This window comes from Lepidochelys kempii, chromosome 21, assembly GCF_965140285.1.
Source record: "Lepidochelys kempii isolate rLepKem1 chromosome 21, rLepKem1.hap1, whole genome shotgun sequence".
Taxonomy (NCBI): domain Eukaryota; kingdom Metazoa; phylum Chordata; order Testudines; family Cheloniidae; genus Lepidochelys; species Lepidochelys kempii.
In genome coordinates, this window is record NC_136400.1 from 16,973,827 (window position 1) to 16,998,665 (window position 24,839).

General features: G+C 55.8%; 2 protein-coding genes across 5 annotated transcripts in view; both read left to right on the plus strand.

The window, feature by feature from the left end:
- The window catches only part of CYB561D1 (cytochrome b561 family member D1), a 433,261-nt gene that overhangs the window by 125,955 nt on the left and 282,467 nt on the right, over positions 1-24,839 (plus strand). The window lies entirely within an intron of this gene.
- CPNE5 (copine 5) overlaps positions 1-24,839 on the plus strand; it is a 195,661-nt gene that overhangs the window by 88,738 nt on the left and 82,084 nt on the right. For 3 of the 4 annotated variants that reach the window (XM_073320008.2, XM_073320011.1, XM_073320010.2), the window contains exons 8-10: positions 6,912-6,975; positions 18,639-18,742; positions 20,430-20,534. In XM_073320008.2, the coding sequence (XP_073176109.1) occupies positions 6,912-6,975; positions 18,639-18,742; positions 20,430-20,534 (273 nt within the window). The remainder of the gene's footprint in view (positions 1-6,911; positions 6,976-18,638; positions 18,743-20,429; positions 20,535-24,839) is intronic. The other variant, XM_073320009.2, reaches the window with a different exon arrangement.

Genomic DNA, 24,839 nt, shown 5'->3' on the forward strand with positions numbered 1-24,839 from the left:
GTTGAACCTCATCAGATTTCTTTTGGCCCAATCCTCTAATATGTCTAGCTAGACTTAACTAGCTAGAGCCTCCATAGAATTTCTAGGATTCATCCTATCTCCTGCCAGTATCAAAATGGACCCGTGCAAAGTGAAGGCAGTCCAGAATGGCGGCACCGCAGAATATTCGTGAATGCCAACGCTTCTTGGGGTTCATGAATTTCTACCAGCGGTTCATCCTGAGGTTCTCGGAGCAGATCATCCCTCTCCCTGCCCTGCTCTGCAAAAACATCAGGTTCCTCTGGTCTCCTGAGGCCCGGCAGGCCTTTGAACAATTAAACCTCACATTTACCACTGCTCCCGTATTGGACCACCCTGACACCATGCCAGCCTTCATCCTCAAGGCAGATGCTTCTAACGTGGCAATTGGAGTGGTGCTCAACAACTACTACCTCCGAACACCTTCTACTGCAGGGAACTCACACCTGCAGAGCGAAACAATGGCATTTTGGACAGAGAACTCCTGGCAAGACCGTTTTTTGAAGAGTGGTGCCACAATCTACAAAGTGCCTGGTATCCCCTCCAGGTGTGCACTGCCCATCAGACCTTTGAATGTCTGCGTAGGGCCATGGCTGTTAACCAACATTGACTTCGGTGGACCTTATTGTTTACACACTTTAATTTCATAATCTCCTATTGCCTAGGAACCAACAATAGCTTTGTCCTGGAAGGGCGAATATTACACTCACCAAAATGACTTGAACTGGAAACCTCGTACATCCTCACGCTTCATAACTTTCTGGATGCAGCTCCCCACCAAGATCTGCTCCCCGTCAGAAGATCATCCTGGATCTATTGGATCCTGCCAGTTGAGCAGGAAGCCATAAGTAGGGAACCCCATGATGTCGGAGACAGGGTAACCTACGTAAAGGGGTGTATATATGTTCCTCCCAGGCCTCCGAGGACTGCAGCACTGTGCCATGACTTCCCCTGGCAGGATATTTTGGTCACTTCTGCGCTCAGCAGCTCATCTTTCATGTCTTCTGGTGGCCTTGCATATGAGCCACAGTGCAGGCCTATGTGGTCTCTTGCAATGTATGCACCCACTCCAAGGCGCCGCACAATGACTATGCAACCCCTGGGACTCCTGCAACCCCTCGAGATTCCACCTGCCCCCTAGACAGAACTACATACATCCAATGGGTTCATGACCATCCTGAGAGTCATGGGCCACCTCATGAAGACGGCATACTTCATCCCCTGCACTGGCCTACCCTCCTCCCAGCTCTGGATGGAACAAGTCATCAGCCTCCATGGCCTCCCAGAGCACATCATCTCTGACTGCAGTGCACAATTTATCTCCCACTTTTGGGGAGAAGCACTCTGGATTTTGGGTATACGGTCCCGCCTCTCCTCCACCTATCACCCTCAGACTAATGATCAAGCGAAGAGAGCCAACCAGATCCTGGAGTAGTATCCTCAATATTATATCAACTTCCATCAGAACAAGTGGGCCTTGCTGCCGCCTGCAGTTTGTGTACAGTAATGCAGAACATGTGACTGTGTTTCGAATTATGGATTTGTGACAGGGTGGACTAGGTCCGGAGACCCTGCCCGGCCATGCTCAAGGCCTCGTGGCCCTGCCTCACCCCGCCCCGGAAAAGAGCAGAGAAGTCCTCCAGATGTTCTCCAGAGGAGAAGTCCTCCAGTCCAGAGAAACAACCAATCAGAGGGGCTGCTGGAGTGGCCAATCAGGGCCCAGAAGGGCCCTGTAAAAGGAAGCAGCAGCGGCAGAGCAGTCAGTTGCTGCCTGGAGCTCGAAGAGGGAGCACTGGGTGCCTGGCTGGCTGGAAGAGCAGCAGGACCACAAACAGCTCCCTGCAGGCAGGACTGAGCCCAGGGAAGGCTGCCGAAGACCAGGTGCCTGCTGGCTGTTGGGAGGAGCAGCAGGACCATGGACAGGTCAGTGCGAACAGGCTGCACCCAGGGGACTGAGCCCAGAACCTAGCCAGGCTGGGCGAGGGTACCGTGATGGGCCCTGCTGGTCTGGTTGAAGACTGAGCCCAGGGAGCGCTGACAAAAGGACACCATCCAAAGGTATGGAGGTGGGCCCCAGTTGGGCTGTTAAAGAAGGCAGGGCCTCAGGGAAGAAGCCTTGGTGCTACAGCCCCGGACCAGGGCCGTGAGCGAGAGCTAGAGACTATATACCCCGGAAGTGGGACAGTGTGTGACTTAGCCAGGGGGCTGAGTCGCTGAAATGTGCTGAAAGAACCAGCTGACCACAAAGGGGGTGTCACGGAGATTGGGGGAGTCAGGGCCCTGCACCCCCACTTCCTGTAATTCACCGTGACTCTCAGCCAGCCAGTAGAACAGAAAGTTTATTAGAGACGACAGGAACACAGTCCAGACCAGAGCTTGCAGGCCTAAACAGGACCCCTTAGTGAGGCCCTTCTGGGGGGCAGGGAGATTAGTCCCCAACTCTGGGGGCTCCCTCCTCTTCCCCAACCTACTCCAAAAACTAACCCCCCTCCAGCCGACTCACCCAGCCTCCCCACAGCTCCTCCTCCAGCCTTTGTCCAGTTTTCCGGGCAGAAGGTGTCACCTGGACCCAACCCCCCTCCTGGCTCAGGTTACATGTTCAGGTATCGTCCCAGCCAGTGAAGTCACCCCCTGCTATCTCATCACCGATGCAGACAGTCCCAAGAAACTCCCCAGCAACATTCCTAGGTCAATCCGCCCCACTCAGTCCCTGCTGCGTCACATCGGGCACTCATGAGAGGCAGCTGCTCACGCCACTACAGGAGTCCATCCCCAGTTCTGCCCAAAGCTACTCACAGCTTGCCACAACCCAGCAGCCCTGGACTGGAGACAAAAGATACGCCAAATCCAAGATGACCTAAAAGTGCACCTGGAGGGTGCCAAGGATTGCTACAAACAATATGCGGACCACCGATGACAGGAGGGGCCTGCCTTGTCAGGAGCCAGAAGCTCTAGCTGTCAATGAAATACCTACCCACAAACAGGCCATCTCATAAATTAGACTATCAGTTCCCTGGCCCCTACTGAATTTGCCAGCAAATTAATCCTGTCACCTTTGAACTCAACTTGCCCTGTTCTCGCTGATTACACCCAGTTTTCCACATATCACTTCTGGAGCCTCCCCTTCTGGACCCATTGCCTCACCGCTCCCAACCCCGTCCCCCACCAGTACGTGCTCAAGACCACAAGAAGTACGTTGTCCGTGAGATCCTTCATGCCAAAATCAGATGGGATAAACTCTGGTGTGTTGGGGACTGGGAAGGCTACAGCCCTGAAGAGCACTTCTGGGAGTTGGTGGCACATCCGCCCTCCTGACCTGGTAAACACCTTCCCCGCAACCCCAGCCCATGACCGGCTGGCAGGCTCCCGAGGGGAGAGGCGACAGATTACAGGCCTTGAACCCGGCTCTTGGGGCGCTAGGTTGTGATCAGCCACAACTGCCACCCAGCACCTCATCTGACCCACTGCAGAAGGGAACGGGCAAAGTGCTACGTGGCAAAGGGCCCCCCCCCAAAGCTTCTGATTGGGGGAAAATCCAGCATCTCTGATTGGCTGAGGAGCTCTATTTAAACCAGGAAGAAGTTTGAAGCTATGAAGTTGTTTGAGCTACTGGAGGAATCCTTGGTTGGCCGCTATTAGAGACCCCTCCTGCTTACCTGCCTCCTGAGCCCTGCCTCCTCCTGGTCTCCCCATCACAGACCCTGCCTGCTCCCAGCTCCTGCCACACTCCAGGGCCCTGATCCTGTGCCTGACCCCGATGCTGTCTCCAGCTCTGAGCTTGGGCTTGGCACTGGCTTCTAACCATTAGGCCTGACTGCCCACGTCCTGGTCATTAAACAGCCCTTCCCCAGCTGGGCTTCCCTCTCAGTTAACCCTGGTCCTCCTGCTGTCAGGTGAGGTGAGGTAACCTAACCTGCCTCTCAGGCCCTGGTTAACCCTGTCAGTGCTGGTGTGAGTGCACACCCTATCACGGCTTCCCTTGCTTCTGACTTCTGCTGGTTCCTATCAGCTTCCCCTTTCTCCTATGTGTTCCGTATATGCATTTTGCTTTAGCTGCCTTTACTTCCCCTCCAAACCAGGATGGTGTTTAATGAAGTGCAGCCTTCTTCCTCACTTAATGACTTTTGGGGCGTCCAGGAAAATGTGCTGAAATGATTCCCAATTAGCGTTCACATTTTTCTGATTGAATTCTTCTTCCCAGGTGGTTTGGCTCATAATTGTTTTGTGAAATTGGCCCCATTAGCAGCACACCAAGTGTATCTGTTACTGGTCTGGTCTCTGTTCTGCTGGCACATTATAAACGTGAGCAAGTCATGATCACTTGTACCTAAGTTAGCGTTGAGTTTTAGTTCTGTGAGCAGTTCCTCTGTGTCTGTTAGGACAAGGTCTAATATAGAACCCCCTGTGTTGGCTGGAACACGTTTTGAGTTAGGAAATTGTCATCTAGAATATTTAAAAATTCCAAACATGTTTTAGTGCTGGCAGCAGGAGACCTCCTGCATGTCACTCAAATGGAAGTCCCCCAAAATCACACGTATACCTCCACATGATAGATGGGCGCGTAAGGAGCTGCTCATCCCGTTCCCGAGTGTGATTTGTGGGTCTGTAGCAGACCCCAACTAATTCCCCACCTCGTGCTTTATCTGTTAGGACGTTGGCCATTAGTATTCAAGATCATTTTCTGCCATTTTTCTCCCCTGCCCCTTTTGCCCACTCGATCCTTCCTAACTAAGTTATAACTCTTGACTTTAACATCCCAATCATGGGAATCGTCCCTTTGGGTTTCAGTAACACCAACTGGACCAAATTTATGGTCACAAATGAGCAATGCCAGTTGCTTTGGTTTGTTACGCAGGCTCCCACCATTGGTGTGCCGGCAAGTCAAGAAGTTCCTCTTTTCATGTCCTTTGGTCCTTTACAGCCTGAGTGAGTTACCTAATAGCCTCCCACTGGCTTTGGTTCCGGGAGGAGCTGAGGTGGCCCCTCCCCATGGAGCGGCATACAGTGCCTGGCCCACAGTAACAGAAACTTAACACAATGGGGTCCCCCAAGTACTGGCTGGGATTGCAATACCTGTCACAGGAGCCAGTGGGCCAGCCCAGCTGCTGTAAATCATCCAAAGCTCCATTGAGCCAATGGGCCAGATCCCAGCTGGTGTCAATCCACTGGCATCAGGTCCTCACTGGTGTCATGTCCTATCTCTGCTGCAGCCAACAGAGCCGGGCTGATTACAGTCAGTTGACGGGGAAGCCAGGTGTGGATGATCAGCCCCCATCAGGATGCTCATTAGAGCCTCTCAGAAATTCCGTCAGAGCCCCTACAGCCAACCCCTGCATTTAAACCATTTACCTGGCCCCTTCTAATGCCAGTTGCGCAAAGCACTCCTGGCCAGGGTGGCCTGGTGTCTACCTGAGAACCATCTCCTGTGTCTGACACTGGCTCCCCCTCGTCCATTGATTTTGGGATCTCGGCTCCCCCTGGTTGCCAGCAGGGTCCATCGAGAGCCATGCTCGTTGCATCAACAGCCTGCTCTACTCCAGCCTGTCCAGCAGGACGGTCAAATCCAGTGCCAGTGGGATGGGGCAGCCAGCCTTCCACCCAGTGCACTGCCCAGAGCATTTTTCTAGCTCTCTAGGAGGTTAGGCCAATCGCCCCTTCTGAGGGGTGGGGAAACTGAGGCACCGAGCGGTGAGGTGACTTACCCAAGGTCAGCCAGAAGGCTAGTGGCAGATCTGGGCCTAGAACCCAGGCCTCTGAGCTCTTTCTTTCTGGCTTTTCAATCAATGAGCCCGATGGGGATGGAAACAGACTCCACTGAGCTTAAGAAACAGGAGCCCCCAGGAGCCCGCCAGCTTGGTGTGAAGGTCACTGCCACACTGGGCTGGCCACTCAGGGGGGGCCCCGGGCAAGCCGGGGAGCCGGATCAGAGACTGGAGCCCAGGGAGCTGTCCAGGCACCCACCAGGCCTGCAGGGGAGGCAGGGGCCCTGCAGTGAGATAGGCCTTTGTCCCAGCAGATGACACTGCCCAGGGCCCAGCTGGAGTCCATGCCAGTGCAGGGCACCCAGCGCACAGGGCGAGAACAGCCTGAGCCCTGTCTGTGCCAGGGCTGCACCCAGGGAGTGACACCTCAGGGGCGTTCTGGTGCAGACAAGGCCAGTTGGGGTTGGGAAGGGGGTCTCTTTCCCAGCGGTCCTGCTGGGACCAGTGCACGCCTGGTAACTAGCTAGGCAGGGTGTTGCGCAGACACAGTGTGCTGGATTACAGCCCCCAAATGCATCTGCAAGTCCCCCTCCCTGCCCACCTATGGCAGCGCCCGTCTCTGGCCAGGCACTGCTCCTGCAGTTCAGCCTGCATGCAGCCAGCAGTGCGCCAGCGGCCACTGGAAGAGGGGCAGAGGTGAGGGGGGCTCTTGGCCAGGGGGCTGGGCAGTGGTGTTGGAACACTTTTAATAGTGGGGGTGCTGAAAGCAGTTTTTACTTTTTACCTCATGCCCCCCCTTACCCTCTTCACGCTCCCCCAGCCCCCAGAGCTGGGGCCAGGAGCAGGGCCATGTCTCTAGGAGGGCGGGACCCGGATGGGGTTAGGAGGCTGAGGCTGGGGCCACAGCTTGGGGTGGGCACAGGGCCGGGAAGCAGAGTCTCGGGTGCAGGGCCAGGGAGTAGAGTCCCAGGCACGGGGCCAGCAGCCAGGGAGCAGCTTGCAGGGCCGGCAGCTGGGACCCTGCATAAAACCTGGGGGTGCTGAAGCCTCCCCCTTCCCCCCCCCTGCACTCCTAGTTTCCATATCTATGGGCCAGGGGGCGATCTTGGGGCAAGGCCAGCCCAGGGTTGGGGGGCGCTCTCTGGGCAGGGCCAGCCCAGAGGCTCAGACGCCCTCTCTTTTCTTCTGCAGTGGGATTCCAGGGAAAAAGTGTGGCACCATCATCCTATCGGCCGAGGAGCTGGGCAACTGCCGGGTGAGTTGTGGCTGCCGTGCCTCCCAGCGGGTCTCAGACCGGCACTGGCTGGAGGGCACCTGGCAGCTGTTGGGAGACTCCCAGAACCCGCCTGGGGTGGGATTCCACTGGGCAGGGTCCCAAGGGAAGGTGGGGAGGCAGATGGAGGAGTCCTGGAGGGGGAGAAGGACCTGTGCTGAGTTCCCACCCATGGGCATGTGCACATCACACATCCCCCACCCCCAGGAGCACAGCGGATCCCACGCACTGGCAGGGGGTCTGGTCAGGTCACTGCTGGGATGGGAGACCTTTCCCAAGGAAACCCAGTGTCTGCAGGGAGCGAGGTGGGTGGTCCCATCATAGTCAGTGCTGACCCTAGAGCAGTGCTAGGGGCGCGGCGCTATAGGGTGCGGGGGCCAGCGGGGGGCGCTCTCCCCTCACAGTCAGTGCTGGCCCCAGTAGTGTTGTCAGGGTGAACCGAGTTTCCCGTGTCTCATTTGGGGAATGTGGCGTTCAGCTAAGGTTGGTTTACCCACCCCATGGGCTGACCCCAGTGCCGCTGCATGGTGCTAGGGGGCAGGGAGACTCCCTCATGGCATCTTCCCCAGAGTGCTGTCCCGTGCTGCGTGGCCCTCCTGGCACGGCCCCGATCCCCGCTCTCCCCCTGCATGGACCGAGAGGCCTGGCCCATCACCTGCTCCCATCACCTCGATCCTCAGCGGCTGATTTCCACACGCACAGACGAAGTCGCCAGCTCCGCGCTCCAGCCGGTGACCCGTGCGTGGGGCTCCATGCCGGCTGGGAAGCTGAGGGCAGCAGCTGCAGGGAGCAGAGCAGGGCTGGGAACACACATTGCAGGGGGAGAGTGGTGCCTGAGGAGGGATAATTACTCCTGATTAATATTTCATCACTTAATTTTGCCAAGCAGAAAGGCCAAGCGGGGGAGGGGATGGCATGAGGAATATTGTGCAACCAGGGCTTTTACTTGTCTGTCTTTGTTCTCTTAAACATTTGTGGCTGAACATAATGCTCTGAGAGGCGGCAGAATGCAAGCAAGGGCCAGGCAAGCTTCCCTTGGCAGAGACCTGCCGGTGCCCCTCAATCCCGACCCGCAGCCCCCTGCTTTCTCAGCCCTGGGCTCCTCACACCCCCTCCAGCCCTGCCAGTACCCCCTCAAAACTGACCTGCAGCCCCCTGCTAGCCCAACCCTGGGCTCCCCGCACCCAGCTCTGCCAGTGCCCGTCTCTCCCTGGCAGAGATGCTGGCAGTCCCTGAGGATGGGTTTGTGAGATGCTGGCTAGGATGATGCTACCAGACTCATCAACAGCCATGACCTGAAACTGGGGTCGAAACTGGGGTCAGATCCTCAGCAGGTGTAAATCGGCCTCACGCCGCTGCAGTCCACTGGGTAATACTGATTTATATCCCCCTACTGCACAGCTCAGGGCTGCCCACGGCAGGACACAGAGAATACCCAGGTCCCACCCAGGCTCCAAAGCATGGTCAGCTTAGCACATCAGTGCTTCTTCAGCAGGGCTCACTGGTGGCCTTGTGCACCAGGGTCCTGCCCTCTGACTTGCTGCTTCCCCCACCACTGGGGCATGCGTGGTCTCTTCTCTCCAGGCAACGCTGCCTCTTCCTTGGTTCTTCTTCCCAGGTTGGACTGTCCACCATTCTGTGCAGAACAGTCATTTTCCCATGCATGGTGACCGCTCTCCACCTGTCACCAGCATCCTTGCTTAACCTACAGGTTCTTTGCATGACTCACTGCAGGTTTCCATGCATGGCGGTGAATGTAGGTAGGTAGGTAGATGATAGATAGATAGATGCGGTGTACAGGGATAGATAGATAGATGTGGTGTATGGGGATGAATGGATAGATGAGAGGGGTGTATGGGGATAGAGAGATGTGGTGTATGGAGACAAATGGATGGATGGAGTGAATGGGGATGGATGGATGGATGGATGAGGTGTATGGGGATGGATGGATGGATGAGAGGGGTATATGGGGATGGATGGATGGATGAGAGGGGTGTATGGGGATGGATGGATGAGGTGTATGGGGATAGAGAGATGCAGTGTATGGAGATAAATGGACAGATGGGGTGTATGGGGATGGATGGATGAGAGGGGTGTATGGAGATGGATAGATAACCCCTTCACCACTGCAGATGTCTCCACGGGGCAGCTTGCACTCAGGGGGCTCACTAAGAACTTTATTGACAGGCATTAGCATCGCCTAAGAATGGATCTAACTCTAAGGGCTGGTCTAGATGAACACTCACTGCACAGCAAGCTGGGGTGTCAATCTACAACGTGCAAGCCTGCCGTGCACCCCTGCTGCCACCCGCTAACCATTCCTGTGATGGGTTCGGTCACAGAGACCCCCTTGGGACTGTCACCTGACATGCTGAAGTTACTTCTGAGCCCATTTTCCCTGCCAGTGTGGGACTCCAGTCCCCTGCCTTGTTGAGTCAGACACACTAGCCTGTTGCAACACAGACCCAGGTCTGGTCCACGCCCCCAAAGCTGCAGACTTTACACAAAAACTGCTCAGCAGGTCACCTCTGTCCAGCACCCAGACACCCAGTTCCCAATGGGATCCAAACCCCAAATAAATCCGTTTTACTCTTTATGAGGCTTATACAGGGTAAACTCATAAATTGTCCGCCCTCTATAACACTGATAGAGAGATATGCACAGCTGTTTGCTCCCCCAGGTATTAATCACTTACTCTGGGTTTATCAATAAACAAAAGTAATTTTATTAAGTATAAAAAGTAGGATTTAATTGGTTTCAAGTAATAACAGACAGAACAAAGTAAGTTACCAAGTAAAATAAAACAAAACACGCAAGTCTAAGCCTAATACATTAAGAAACTGTTTACAGGTAAATCTCACCCTTAGAGATGGTCCAATAAGCTTCTTTCACAGACTAGACTCCTTCCTAGTCTGGGCCCAACCTTTCCCTGGTACGGTCCTTGTTAGTTCCAGCAGGCATCTTAGGTGAAAAGCAGGGGCTTTCTCATGACTGGGACAATCCTTTGTTCTCTTCCACCCCCTTTTTGTCTATCTGGATCCCCACCCTTCCTTCTACATGGAAAAGCACCAGGTTTAAGACGGATTCGACCATTCTTCCTGGGTTGGCTTATACAAACACAGGAAGTCTTGCAAGTAACAGAGCCATTTACAACCAATTGTCCTAGTCAATGAGAGCCATCAAGATTTTAAACCATCATCAATAGCCCACACTTTGCATAATTACAGTAGTACATCAGAATTATACTTTATATTTCTAACTTCAGATACAAGAATGATACATGCATACAATAGGATGACCGTACTCAGTAGATTATAAGTTTTGTAATGATACCTTACAAGAGACCTTTTGCATGAAGCATATTTCAGTTACATTATAGTCACACTCATTAGCATATTTCCATAAAACATATGGAGTGCAACGTCACAGTTCCCTAGTGAGCTTTGATCCACCCACTTTGAAACAGGAGGGGATCAGAGGACCGGTTAGTGCATGGCAGGCTGGTGCACTGTGGATTGACACCCTAGCTTGACGCACAGTAACTGTTCATCTAGCCAAGCCCTAAATCGAATGCAACCCTCAGCTTTCCCGGGGGTGCATCATCATCCACACAAGCAGCCTCTCCAAACCAAGCCCCCGATGTGTCAGGATACAGCTTTTCTGCAGCACAGTGGTTAGGCGGCACCAGAACCAGGTGGCTGACAGCATCAGGTGTGGTTCTGGGGCCGGATCCTCTGCTGGCATGATCGGCGCAGCTGTGTCACAGTTGATAGCATAAAGAAAAGGAGTACTTGTGGCACCTTCGAGACTAACCAATTTATTTGAGCATGAGCTTTCGTGAGCTACAGCTCACTTCATCGGATGCATACTGTGGAAACTGCAGCAGACATTATATACACACAGAGATCATGAAACAATACCTCCTCCCGCCCCACTGTCCTGCTGGTAATAGCTTATCTAAAGTGATCATTAAGTTGGGCCATTTCCAGCACAAATCCAGGTTTTCTCACCCTCCGCCCCACCCCCCAAACTCACTCTCCTGCTGGTAATAGCCCATCCAAAGTGACAACTCTCTTCACAATGTGTATGATAATCAAGGTGGGCTATTTCCTGCACAAATCCAGGTTCTCTCACCCCCTCACCCCCCTCCAAAAACCACACACACAAACTCACTATCCTGCTGGTAATAGCTTATCCAAAGTGACCACTCTCCCTACAATGTGCATGATAATCAAGGTGGGCCATTTCCAGCACAAATCCGCGTTTTCTCACCCCCCCACCCCCATACACACACAAACTCACTCTCCTGCTGGTAATAGCTCATCCAAACTGACCACTCTCCAAGTTTAAATCCAAGTTAAACCAGAACGTCTGGGGGGGGGTGTAGGAAAAAACAAGGGGAAACAGGCTACCTTGCATAATGACTTAGCCACTCCCAGTCTCTATTTAAGCCTAAATTAATAGTATCCAATTTGCAAATGAATTCCAATTCAGCAGTTTCTCGCTGGAGTCTGGATTTGAAGTTTTTTTGTTTTAAGATAGCGACCTTCATGTCTGTGATTGCGTGACCAGAGAGATTGAAGTGTTCTCCGACTGGTTTATGAATGTTATAATTCTTGACATCTGATTTGTGTCCATTTATTCTTTTACGTAGAGACTGTCCAGTTTGGCCAATGTACATGGCAGAGGGGCATTGCTGGCACATGATGGCATAGATCACATTGGTGGATGTGCAGGTGAACGAGCCTCTGATAGTGTGGCTGATGTTATTAGGCCCTGTGATGGTGTCCCCTGAATAGATATGTGGGCACAGTTGGCAACGGGCTTTGTTGCAAGGATAAGTTCCTGGGTTAGTGGTTCTGTTGTGTGTTGTGAGGAACTTATCCTCCCAGGGAATGGCTCCTTGAGATAACCCAGCGAGCCAGCAGGTCCAAGTGTGTGTGTGTGTGTGTGTGTATCAGTGAACGGGTATGGGGGTGTGTGTAGAGCAGTGAGCAGGTATGAGTGTGGGTACACGTGTGTGCATAGCGCTGTGTGGGTACGAGTGAGTGTGTGTGTAGCGGTGTGCGGGGGTGTGTGTAGCGGTGTGCGGGGGTGTGTGTGTATAGAGGTTTGTGGGTACGTGTGTGTGTGTGTATGTGATTGGTGATCTACAGGTATACATGTGTGTAGCGGTGTGTAGGTACGTGTGTGTGTGTGTGTGTGTGTGGTGATCTGCAGGTATACATGTGTGTAGCGGTGTGCAGGTATGAGGGGTGTGTGTGTGTAGTGGTGTGTAGGTACGTGTGTGTGTGTGTGTAGAGGTGTGTAGGTACGTGTGTGTGTGTGTGTGTGTGTGGTGATCTGCAGGTATACATGTGTGTAGCGGTGTGCAGGTACGAGTGTATGTGTGTGTGTGTAGTGGTGTGTAGGTACGTGTGTGTGTGTGTGTGTGTGTGGTGATCTGCAGGTATACATGTGTGTAGCGGTGTGCAGGTATGAGGGGTGTGTGTGTGTAGTGGTGTGTAGGTACGTGTGTGTGTGTGTAGAGGTTTGCAGGTACGTGTGCGTGTGTGTGTGTGTGTGGTGATCTGCAGGTATACATGTGTGCAGCGGTGTTCACGTACGAGTGTGCAGACAGTGTGGGCTAGGCGCCCATTTGGTGTCTAGCCCAGCTCCCAGGGCTTTTCTCCTCCATCAGTGCAGCCCCTGTGCCATCCAGTGCCCCACTTGGGGAGCTGCCTGGCTGCCCGGGCCGTGGAGGGGGGCACCCAAGGGCTCTCCTGCTCAGGCAGACCCTCACTCTCCGGGAGCAGACTGACCCCGGCAGCTCATGCCCGAGCCCAGCAGACACAGACAGGGCTACCTCCTCCTTGGGAGCCAGCGTGTCTGTCACCACCAGGTGCTCCTCTGCCACGGGGTGGGGGCCACAGCTGGGCCGCGGGCACCCTCTCCTCCGCAGGGAAACCCGGACAGCTCCGAACTCAGCCCAGGGCAACTCCCCCACGGGCCCATGGCCCCCAAACAGACACCCCCACTCTAAACGCCACTTACACAGAGGCACACACCCACACCCATTTTACAGTCTTACACTCGCTCATGAACATGCCCCACAAAGGCACGCTCTCCCGTGTTCATGGACAAACACACGTGTAGAACACACGCTCACATGCCTGGACCCATCCTCCACGCCCACATACTAGTCCACCCCCCCCACGCACTAGCTCAGACACCTGCAGCCCCTCCCTTACTGGAACCTGCGGAGTGAATACAAAGCAGCTCTGCCATCTGTTCGGCTGCACAGAGGAATTCGCTCCCCTGTGCTCGATGGGCTGATGCTGCGGGCTGGGCGTGTACCAGAGGGTGCCAGGTGGAGCCGCTTGACAGGGGCCAGATTCTCCTCTCACTCCCGCTCGTCTGACACTGCTGTGCACCACCGATCTTAGTAATGTCACTCCTGATTTACACCAGGGTGATGAGAGGGGAGTCGAGCCTGGTGGAGTCACTCCTGATTTACTCCAGGGTGATGAGGGGGGAATTGGGCCCAGTGGAGTCACTCCTGATTTACACCAGGGCGATGAGAGGGGAATCAGGCCTGGTGGAGTCACTCCTGATTTACACCAGGGTGATGAGGGGGGAATCAGGCCCAGTGGAGTCACTCCTGATTTACACCAGGGTGATGATGGGGTAATCAGGCCTGGAGTCACTCCTGATTTACACTGGGGTGATAAGAGTGGAATCGGGCCCGGTGGAGTCACTCCTGATTTACACCAGAGTAATGAGGAGGGAATCGGGCCTGGTGGCTGAGGCCAGCCCTCCAGCTGGTGTGAAGATCACAAATCCTGGCAGAAAGTGAAGCAGCTCCCATCAGGGCTGCACCTCACCCAGCCCCAGCCAGGGTCAGCGACACCTCCTCAGGGTTTGGATCCCTTGGGGAGTGGCACCTTCTCCATCCCATGCAGGGCCCAGCAGAGGAGCAGGGTTGAGGGCGGCGGGCGGCTTTCACAGGCAGGCAATGGTGATGGTGCCTGGGGGCATTGGCAGGGGCTGGTGCCAGAGCCCACACAGTCTGTGGCAGCTGGCCCAGCAGCCGGGGCAGTGGGGTCGCTGTCGGGGCCTTTAAAGGATCCATCCTATCCCGATGGGAGCTGGGGGCTTGCAGCTCCCAGTGGTCTGAGCACTGAGCAGGTGTTCAGATGAGGGGCAGAGGGCACCACTGCTTCCCACCCAGCACTAGACCGGACTGCACCCCTGTGGCAGCTAGGAAGCCTGGCACTACGGGGGTCACAGATGCTCCGCACAACCTCTTCTCCAAGGCTTTGCCTTCCACTGTCCAGGGGTCTTAGCCAGGCTCCAGGGCAGGGCATGGCAAACTTTTCGGCCCAAGGGCCACATCTGGGTATGGAAATTGTATGGCGAGCCATGAATGTCCACAAAATTGGGGGTTGGGGTGTGGGAGGGGGTGAGGGCTCTGGCTGGGGGAGTGGGCTCTGGGGTGGGGCCAGAAATTAGGAGTTCAGGATGTGGGAGGGAGTTCCAGGCTGGGGCATGGGGTTGGGGTGTGTATGGGGGGTGAGGGTTCTGGGATTGGGCTGGGTATGAGGGGTTTGGGGTGCAGGAGGATGCTTTGGGCTGGGACTGAGGGGTTCAGAGGGCAGGATGGGGCTGGGGCAGGGGGTTGGGGCATGGGAGGGGGTCAGGGGTGCAGGCTCTGGGTGGCGCTTACCTCAAGCAGCTCCGGGAAACAGCAGCATGTCTCCCACTCGGTCTCCCATCTGCAGGTGACGCCCCTGCATCTCAAATTGGCTGTGGTTCCTGGCCAATGGGAGCTGTGGGGGAGGCGCTTGGGGCAGGGGCAGTGTGCAGAGCCCCCTGGCTGCCCCTACGTGTAGGAGCTGGATGGGGTACATGCCACTGCTTCTGGGAGCTGTGCGGATCCATGGCATGCACAGCGTGGGGCAAGCCCCTGATCCCGCTCACCGGCTGGAGCGGGACAAGCCCTAGACCCCGCTCCCCAGTGGGAACTCAACATCTGAAGGGCCGGATGCAGTCACTGGGCCGTAGTTTACCCTCCCCTGCTCCAAGGCATCCGTAAGGGGAGGCAGTGCTCAGGGAGCAGCCAGCCCTGCATTTGCAGTCTGTCCCCACTGTCCGTTTCTACTGCCTTGGGGCTGATTCCCCAGGATTTTTGTAATAACACGTCGCTGTGGGGGGTTCAAAGGGCTTTGGGTAAGCACTATTATACCCATCACACAGAGGGGGAGACAAGCACACAGGGGGAGTGGCCAGCCCAAGGTCTCCCTGCCAGGTAGGGGCAAAGCCAGGGACCCAGGAGCCCGCCCAGTCTTCTGCTCTAACCACTAGACCGGGCTCCTCCAGGCTCAGTCTGAAAGGGACGGAGTGGCTGGATCGCTTGCTCACTGCGGAAATGCAGCCATTGCTGGGGCGAAGCACATCAGCTGTTCACCCGCACATGGCCACGCTGTGCAACAACTCAGGGAAGAAAAGGATCCTGGAGCCAGCTGAAGCTGCAGGGGGATCGCTTGCTCACTGCGGAAATGCAGCCATTGCTGGGGCGAAGCACATCAGCTGTTCACCCGCACATGGCCACGCTGTGCAACAACTCAGGGAAGAAAAGGATCCTGGAGCCAGCTGAAGCTGCAGGGGGAATTTGGTGCGGCACAGTAGGATCCAGGCTGGAATTTGGCCAGGACACTGGGATTCTCTGCCCCAACCTTGGGGAAACAACCTGGGGAGTTTTAAAATCCCCAAAGGATCAGTTTTACTGCTTGTCTGAATGGCGGCCCCTCCAGCAACACAGCGCCCCCTAGTGCCACACTGGGGCATTGGCGTCAGCACTGACTGCCTGGGGAGAGCGCCCCCTTCTGACTGACTAATACCACTTCCTGCAGTTCCTGGATGCTACTTGGAGACCTCTCATCTGGGGGCTGTGTCATGTGATCACAATAGGTCATGTGCTTATTAATAAAAGACCCACGCAGGCCAATCTAAGCTGGTGGAAACCAGAGGCTGCTCGTGGCAGTTCCAGGGACCGTTTAACCTTGCTACAGCCAGCAACAGCACCAAACCCCCCATCCCATAGTCAATGGCAAAACCCGCCGGCAGCTTGGTGGTGCGTCATCCCCCCCAGAACATGGAATTGAGCAAAACTCAGCCGCGGGAGAACCAGGAAATGCACAGTTAAGGGTTTCTCCTGCCTCCACTTCCCGATAGCGAGCATGAGCCCAGCCCCTCTGCCCCTTCATCTCTGCTGCCCTCAGTGAACTTCCCTGACAGCCACCAGGCGAGGTCCAGAGACGCCGCTGGATTCGGGGCCCCATCTCCCTTGCAGCCCAGGCTGCTGGCTTGCTGGCACTGCCTAGGCTGTGCCTCGGGGCGATCTGGCTGCATGAGGCTTGGTCCTTGTGGGCTGCCGTGCGGCACGGCGCGTCCCAAGCAGGGTGGGATGCACAGAGGGAGCTGCCCCTGTATTAACGAGAGCTGCCTCAGCCACCAGAAAGGGGACCTTCCGCAAGGCTGACGTCTGCTCTGGTGTCTCCTCACGAACACACAGCTCGTGCTGAGGCCAGGCCTCCCGCAAGGCCCAGCTGTGACACCGTACGTGGCAGCTCCTGGGCTTCCTGCACTGGGATGTCCCCTCTTCTGTTGCTCCTGGTGGAGCTGTGGGGAGCCCGAGCTCACTGGTTGCAGGCGAGGGTTGGCTCGGCACGGAACTTCTCCCCAGCTCAGACGGGCAGGGACCTCAGGGGGTTTGCCTTCCTCTGCAGCATGGGGACCCTCTGGGCAAGTCTCAGCTAATCAGTCAGGTGCTGGGGCCCCACCCTGAGGATGGCAACGCTTTGATCTAACGACAGGCTTTGGGCCACTGCAGGGAGGGCTGGGTGCCATTTGGGGGTCTGTGCTACGCAGGCGGCCAGGAGATGGTCTAGGGCAGGGGTTCTCAAACTGGGGGTCGGGACCCCTCAAGGGGGTTGTGAGGTTATTACATGGGGGGTCAAGAGCTGTCAGCCTCAACCCCAAACCCCGCTTTGCCTCCAGCATTTATAATGATGTTAAATATATAAAAAAGTGTTTTTAATTTATAAGGGGGGGTCACACGCAGAGGCTTGCTATGTGAAAGGGGTCACCAGTACAAAAGTTTGAGAAACACTGGTTTAGGGGCCTTCTGGACTTAAATGCTGTGAACCTTCCCCTTGCACGGTCCTGCTGTTTTATCAGCGTGCAACCTCTGCCACACCATGCCAGTCCTGCAGCCCCCCAGCTCTGCCGATGCCCCTCAGTCCTGACCCGCAGCCCCCCAGCTCTGCCGATGTCCCTCAGTCCTGACCCGCAGCCCCCCAGCTCTGCCACTGCCCCTCAGTCCCGACCCGCAGCCCCCTGCTATTCCAGCCCTGCAGCCCCCCAGCTCTGCCGATGCCCCTCAGTCCTGACCCGCAGCCCCCCAGCTCTGCCGATGCCCCTCAGTCCTGACCCACAGCCCCCCAGCTCTGCCGATGCCCCTCAGTCCCGACCCGCAGCCCCCTGCTATTCCAGCCCTGCAGCCCCCCAGCTCTGCCGATGCCCCTCAGTCCTGACCCGCAGCCCCCCAGCTCTGCCGATGTCCCTCAGTCCTGACCCGCAGCCCCCCAGCTCTGCCGATGCCCCTCAGTCCTGACCCGCAGCCCCCCAGCTCTGCCAATGCCCCTCAGTCCCGACCCGCAGCCCCCTGCTATTCCAGCCCTGCAGCCCCCCAGCTCTGCCACTGCCCCTCAGTCCCGACCCGCAGCCCCCTGCTATTCCAGCCCTGCAGCCCCTCAGCTCTGCCGATGCCCCTCAGTCCTGACCCGCAGCCCCCTGCTATTCCAGCCCTGCAGCCCCCCAGCTCTGCCAATGCCCCTCAGTCCCGACCCGCAGCCCCCTGCTATTCCAGCCCTGCAGCCCCCCAGCTCTGACGATGCCCCTCAGTCCCGACACCCAGCCCCCTGCTATTCCAGCCCTGCAGCCCCCCAGCTCTGCCGATGCCCCTCAGTCCTGACCCGCAGCCCCCTGCTATTCCAGCCCTGCAGCCCCCCAGCTCTGCCGATGCCCCTCAGTCCTGACCCGCAGCCCCCTGCTATTCCAGCCCTGCAGCCCCCCAGCTCTGCCGATGCCCCTCAGTCCCGACCCGCAGCCCCCTGCTATTCCAGCCCTGCAGCCCCCCAGCTCTGCCGATGCCCCTCAGTCCCGACCCCCAGCCCCCTGCTATTCCAGCCCTGCAGCCCCCCAGCTCTGCCGATGCCCCTCAGTCCTGACCCGCAGCCCCCTGCTATTCCAGCCCTGCAGCCCCCCAGCTCTGCCGATGCCCCTCAGTCCCGACCCCCAGCCCCCTGCTAGCCCAGTCATGGGCTCCGCACATATGCACAGTTCTGCTGACATCCCTCAGTCCCAACCTGCAGCCCCCATTAGCCCAGTCCGAGGTTCCCTCCCAATTCCTCCAGCACATCCCAGTTCTGCCCCGACATCCCCACCCACCCCGCCCTAGGCCAGCCTGGCTGCCCCAGGGCAGAGTGTACCCATCGGGCTGTATCTCTCTCCTCGACCGGCCCCGTGACTGCAGGGCTGTTTCGGAGCCTGGTGGCGTCGCCTGACCCCGGTGCCACTCACAGCGCGTGTGCTTCTCCCTCCAGGACGTGGCCACGATGCAGTTCTGTGCCAACAAGCTGGACAAGAAGGATTTCTTCGGGAAGTCCGACCCCTTCATGGTGTTCTTCCGAAGCAATGAGGATGGAAGGTAAATGCCAGCCCAGTGCTCGCGTCCACAGGCTAGCAGGCCTGAGGGCGGGGTCCCATGCCTCCCTGCCATGGCGCCATAATGACCCCCTCGAGGTCCTGCCCTCTTGCTTCCAGCCCTCTGCCTGGTTCGGGCAAAGAGCAGAGGGGCAGCAGCATCCTTCAGCTCGGCGGCGGGGGAGAGGCCCTTGCTGGCTAGCTGGGCTGGCCACACTCGAGGGGCAGCACAGGTGGAACCAAGGCGGGGGAGAGGTTCGCTGCTGTGGCTGACCGCTGGTCAGCGTGAAGGAATGGGTGCTTTCAGGCCTGAGCCCGTACCCAGGAGCCATCCCACTGGGTCTCACTGTGGGGAGTCAGGGACAGACCACCCCCCAGACAGCCTGGCTTTGGCTGGCAGGCTGGCAAAGGCCCGCGTTCCAAGAGTTAATGGCAGAATTCCCCTGGATTTCTTGCTGCATCTCAAGACACCCGGGAAGGGACCCTCGGGGTCGGCCACAACCTGCTACCCTGACTGGCTCCAGGGTGCTCAGCAGTGTGAGTGCCTGCCGTACAAAACACCACCCGGTTCCCAGCCCAGACAAATCTGTGAGATGCAACATGCATTAACCCCCACCCCCCCACACACCCCTGCTGCCATTCACACCCCTGCAAAGTGCACGTGACAGCTCTGGTCTGCTGAGCACGGGGGCCAGTGCAGCCCTAGGAAGCAGGGCGGGGGAGGCAACCTCCCCTCGGCAGCCCATTGCAAGGTACTGTATGAAATTCCTCCTGAGCTCTCCCGAATCCAGCAGAGGAGAGAAGAAAAGAGGCTGTAACTCCTCCAAGGGATGGGGACGCTTCATGAGCTGTGTGCCAAGCAGACGGAGACACTCATCCCATTGATCTCTCTGACTCAAAGACAAACAGGGCAGGGCTGAGCTGACGCTCCCATTCGGAGCACATGCCGCAGGCTTGCATCAAAGGCAGCCGCTCTGTCTCCCCCCCAATATGCAATGATTGGCATATTGCACAGTGAAGACAAGTCCCATTTACCCTAGGCCTGCTGGCCGCAGATGTCAGGGAGGCTCACACCCGGGAGGGGTGCTGTAAGCCGGCCTGGTCCGTAGCACGGCGAGACCCTGCACTCCCTGAGTGCTCCCCAGAGGGGCAGGGCCTGAGCGTGAGAGGTTACAGAGTCTGAGCAGTGCCTAGATGTGACAGTCAGGGGCACCCAGCACCCACAGCTGCCACTGACTTCAGTGGGAGTCATGAGCACTCAGCTCCTCTCAGGATCAGGCCCTCAGAGGCCCTGCAGGCTGGTCTCCCCTCTAGATGCGCTCTGTGTATCTGGGCTGAGGCCCATGGTTGCAGGAGCAAGTCAAATCTTACGGAGAAAGTGTCAGGACGTCCGTCTGCAGGGCTGGGAACTCGCTCCAAAGTCCGCTAGAGAGATGGGAAAGCTCCCGGTCTTTGGGTCAGGCCCCAGACAAGGCCGCAGGCTCTGAGGGGATTCTCCAGCCACTAAAGCTTTGGTGGCAGCGTTTGCAAGGCCAGGCAAGTCTCCGCGTCGTCGTCAAGGCTAAGGGGCCGGGTTTGAAGGCCCCACATAGCCAGAGAGGCCCCTAACACAGTCTCCAGGAAGGGGTCAGGGCTCTCAGGGTTAGCCCATGGCTTGGTTGGATAACCACACGCCCCTCCTTGCCCTGCAGCTTCACCATCTGCCACAAAACAGAAGTGGTGAAGAACACGCTGAATCCCGTGTGGCAGGCATTCTCCATCCCTGTGCGAGCCCTCTGCAACGGAGACTATGACAGGTAGGGGCCCTCTTGTCCTCCCTTGCCCCCATGCTGCTGGCTTTGGGCTGGGGGGCGCTGGGGTTGGGGTGGAGTAAGACTGCACATCCTGGATCCTCCCAAACATAGCTCCAAAGGGGCCTCTGGACAGCCTCTTGCCCCAGGGTGATTCTGCAGCTCCCCCACTCCACAGCTGCTGCTCCTCCTGGAGGTGCCATGTGGGGTCCCTGCTATGAGTCGGTCTTTGACATAAGGTAACACAAACACGCAGCGACTGCCAGGCCAGAGGTCCTCCTCACCTTTGGCTATACATCAGTGCCCGCTCTGTACCCTCTTCCTTTAATCTTGTTGGCAGCTGCCGTAGCTCCACGGCTTCAAACAAGCTCAGATCCCCTTAAGAGAGTTCACAGATAAGCATGCTGTTTGCTGGCAGGTGCCAAGACCTGCCTGGCCTAGAGGCTGCCAGGAATCATAGCCGTTAGAGATTAAAAAAATGCACAAGGGGCTTCGAGTCCATCTACAGGCCCTCATCCAGCCAGTGCAGGATTGTTCCGATGAGGTGTACTATCCAGTCTAGTCTTGTCTGAAGTCACTCCAGTGCTAGGGCTCTGATCCATAAGAACGGCCATACTGGGTCAGACCAAAGGTCCATCTGGCCCAGTATCCTGTCTTCCGACAGTGGTCAATGTTGGCAATGAACAGAACAGGGTAATCATCAAGTGATCCATCCCCTGTCGCCAATTCCCAGCTTCTGGCAAACAGAGGCTAGGGACACCATCCCTGCCCATCCTGGCTAGTAGCCATTCATGGACCTATCCTCCATGAACTTATCTAGTTCCTTTGTTGAACTTTATTATAGTCTTGGCCTTCACAACATCCTCTGGCAAGGAGTTCCACAGGTTGACTGTGCATTGTGTGAAGAAATACTTCCTTTTGTTTGTTTTAAACTTGCTGCCTATTAATTTCATTTGGTGACCCCTGGTTCTTGTCTTATGAGAAGGAGTAAATAACACTTCTTTACTCACTTTCTCCACCCCAGTCATGATTTTATAGACCTCTATCATATCCCCCCTTAGTCGTCTCTTTTCCAAACTGAAAAGTCCCAGTCTCATTAATCTCTCCTCGCCTCCATACTCTAACAGAGTGGAGTGCTACACCATATGTTTATGGGGCAATGGGAAGGGAAGACTTTCCCACCCACACCAACCCCAGTACAAAAGACTTCTGAGATCTAAAGGGACACTTCATTGTGTCACCGTAGCAAGGCACTTCAAGGGGGCTCTCCCTGTTTGAAATCCTCCAGCTCCGCAGGCTTGGCTCAGCTCTAGATTGGACAGCCCCTGGCTGATCTCAGCAGTGGTGGAGAGGGATGGAGCCGCCGTTCCTAGAGACAGCTGCCTCCCTGCAGAGGCTGTGTGCTCAGAGAGTGATTGATGAAGCAGTGGGCGGCAGGGATGCAAATGGACAGGCCCGGAGGTGGCTGCTTTGCTTTATTCAGAGAAGCCGGTAGCGCCTCTATTTAAATCCCAGGGGAAAGTCAGTCACCATTCCAGGGAGCAGGAGAGCCTGGCTGGGTGACAGGTGACTGACAAGGGTGCTAATCAGGCTAACGAGGGCACCTTCACGCTGACACACTGTACACAAAAATGCCAATTAGGGAGAGAATGAAGTCTAATAGGTACCATTAATCAACATGACATACTCTGCACTCAGCCTGGGGTATTCATAAAACATAATGCTGCATGCACTGCATGGCTCTTTATGTGTGGGGGATAAAGCCAACATTAATTACAGCCTTCTCTGGTGCAAACACACTAATAGTTACCTCTGCTTATAAGCTCTGCCCCTCCACCCCTGTACATTTCCAGGGCTGGCCTAAGAGCCGCCGTTTCTGCCAAGTGTGAGCTGCCTGATCCTCTCGCTGTGCAATGGGAACCTGGTCTCTCATCCTGAGGACGGGTGGTCAATTGCTTTCCCTGCCACTGACTCACTGTGCGACCTTGGCCAATTCTCTTTGCACCTTAGTTCCCCGGTTGTGTGTGATATTGTTTGCTGTGTCTAGATAGATTGTAAACACCACAGGGCCTGGTCTGTCCCTCGCCATCTGTGTGTGCAGCGCCCAGCACAATGGGGCCCTGCTCTCAATAAATAAGAATATAATAAATCGAGCAGATATCAAATGACAAAAATTCCCCCGCTCCCAAGTATGAAAAGGGCTGGTTTTATTCACTGATCTAGTGGAATTGGAATCCTTCTTAATCAGCCCCAGTGTAATTCGCTGGAGGATTAGCTAACCTTTGGGGGAGAATCTTCTGTGTCTGTGGTTCGCCTCCCTCTCCCATGTCATTCCCCAGCAGCAACACCTGATAGCACCTTGCGCTGCTTCCCTGTACTGCGCTGATGGCCTGTGAGTATTTCTCTCTATGGGATTTCAGAGACTTTATTGCAGGACCATGTTTAACAACAAAATGTCAGGGAGAGCAGCAGGAAACACTCAGTCGGGGGGAGGGATAGCTCAGTGGTTTGAGTGTTGGCCTGCTAAACCCAGGGTTGTGAGTTCAATCCTTGAGGAGGCCATTTAAGGGTCTGGGGCAAAAATTGGGGATTGGTCCTGTTTTTCTGGGAGGTGGTAGAATCTCCTTCCTTAGAGGTTTTTAAGGTCAGGCTTGACAAAGCCCTGGCTGGGATGATTTAACTGGGAATTGGTCCTGCTTTGAGCAGGGGGTTGGACTAGATGACCTTCAGGGGTCCCTTCCAACCCTGATATTCTATGATTCTATGTTCTTCTGTGGCACAACGTTGCTCTGTGTTTCTGTTTATTTGCGTGGCTCAAAGCATTTTCTGAGCAGTCTCATGCCCACCCCTCTGTGGCACATTTTGTTACACTCATTTTAAAAGATAGGTAAACTGAGGCACAGTGAGCTTCAGACCTATTTTTTGAAAAGCATCCACTTCTTCTTAGCGTATATGCAACGTGCCTCAGGTGGCACGGGACCAGGATTCATCACCGAATTTGGTCCGCTAGTTGGATCATTAGCTTCCCCGGCTTGGGCCAGGTACTGACGAGGAGAAAGCATCCACTGCTCTGGGGTGTCTGGGTGAGACACCTTGTACCTGATTTCCAGAGGTCTGAAACTATCTGGAGTGGGAGTTGGAGCTACTCATTGGAACAGCCACCATGGGAGTCAACAGAGCCGGACCCCTGCCGTGTGGGTTCTTTAATAACCCTGACCCAGGCCAGGCAGCTAGGGCTAGGAAACCAGTAGCAGCTCTCCCATGTGTCCCATGGTCCTGACATGGTGTCAGAGGGGAGGAAGCCACTGGCAGGCGGGGACCAAACGATGCCGCCCAAATCCCTCAGTCTGGATGGGAGGCTGGTGGAGAGCAGAGAAGGCAGCTGCAGCATGGAGAAGTACTGCCCAGAGATCCGAGCTGTTGCAATCCTGCTGCTGCTGCTCCATGCGGCAGAGCCCAGAGAGCTCCAACACCTCCCCAGCCAGAGCGGGCTGCAAACTACGAGACAATGTCCTTCAGAAACATCACTGTGATCCAGGGAAGAATGTCACTTGGGAAAGGCACATTCTCTGTTGCCAACCAACTGCCAGATGAGCCCTTGGCCGGTAAGTCACAGCCCTGCATGAAGCTGCGTTATGAGTATGAATGGCTACCAGATATACCAATTAGAGACCAAATTCTGGGGGTCTGATGAACAGACAGGCCCAAGCAAGGTCTTTGTGAGGGGTGGACTTGACTTTGCAGAGCACAGTGGATACGTTTTCCAAGGACAAAATCGGAAACAGAATGCAGAAGAGCCACTGAAATCACAAGAGTTTCAGTTGACCCATGTTCCCAGTTTGGCACAGGTGTTTCTGAATCAAAGAGGAAAGAGCACCTCTTACAGGTGGGCTCCTCCACAGTTTTCACTCGGCTGTTGTAGGACACAGCAAATAGCAATAAAATACATTTAAAATCTCACTTTTCTCACCAGTGGGATTCCAGGCAAGCTAGTGACCACAAATAGATCACCCTTGGGGAGCGGCTTCTTTGGGCAGTTCTTTTTGATACCCCTCCCCAGTTCTAGCACACCGCATCCAGCCCTTACCAGGCACAGTCAACAGGGCTAACGAAAGAGCTGGGTAAATGACAAAGGACTGGCTATAAACTACTGTGGTAGATTCCAGGGAGCCATTGTTGGTATATCATAGCACAGCTCACAACAGCTCAGAGACTCAGAAACTGGCAGAAGGACAAAACTCGTAGTGCCATCACCTAGCAAGCTTCTTGAGCTAAAGACGATTAACCCCGAAGCAGTTCCCAGGGAGCCCT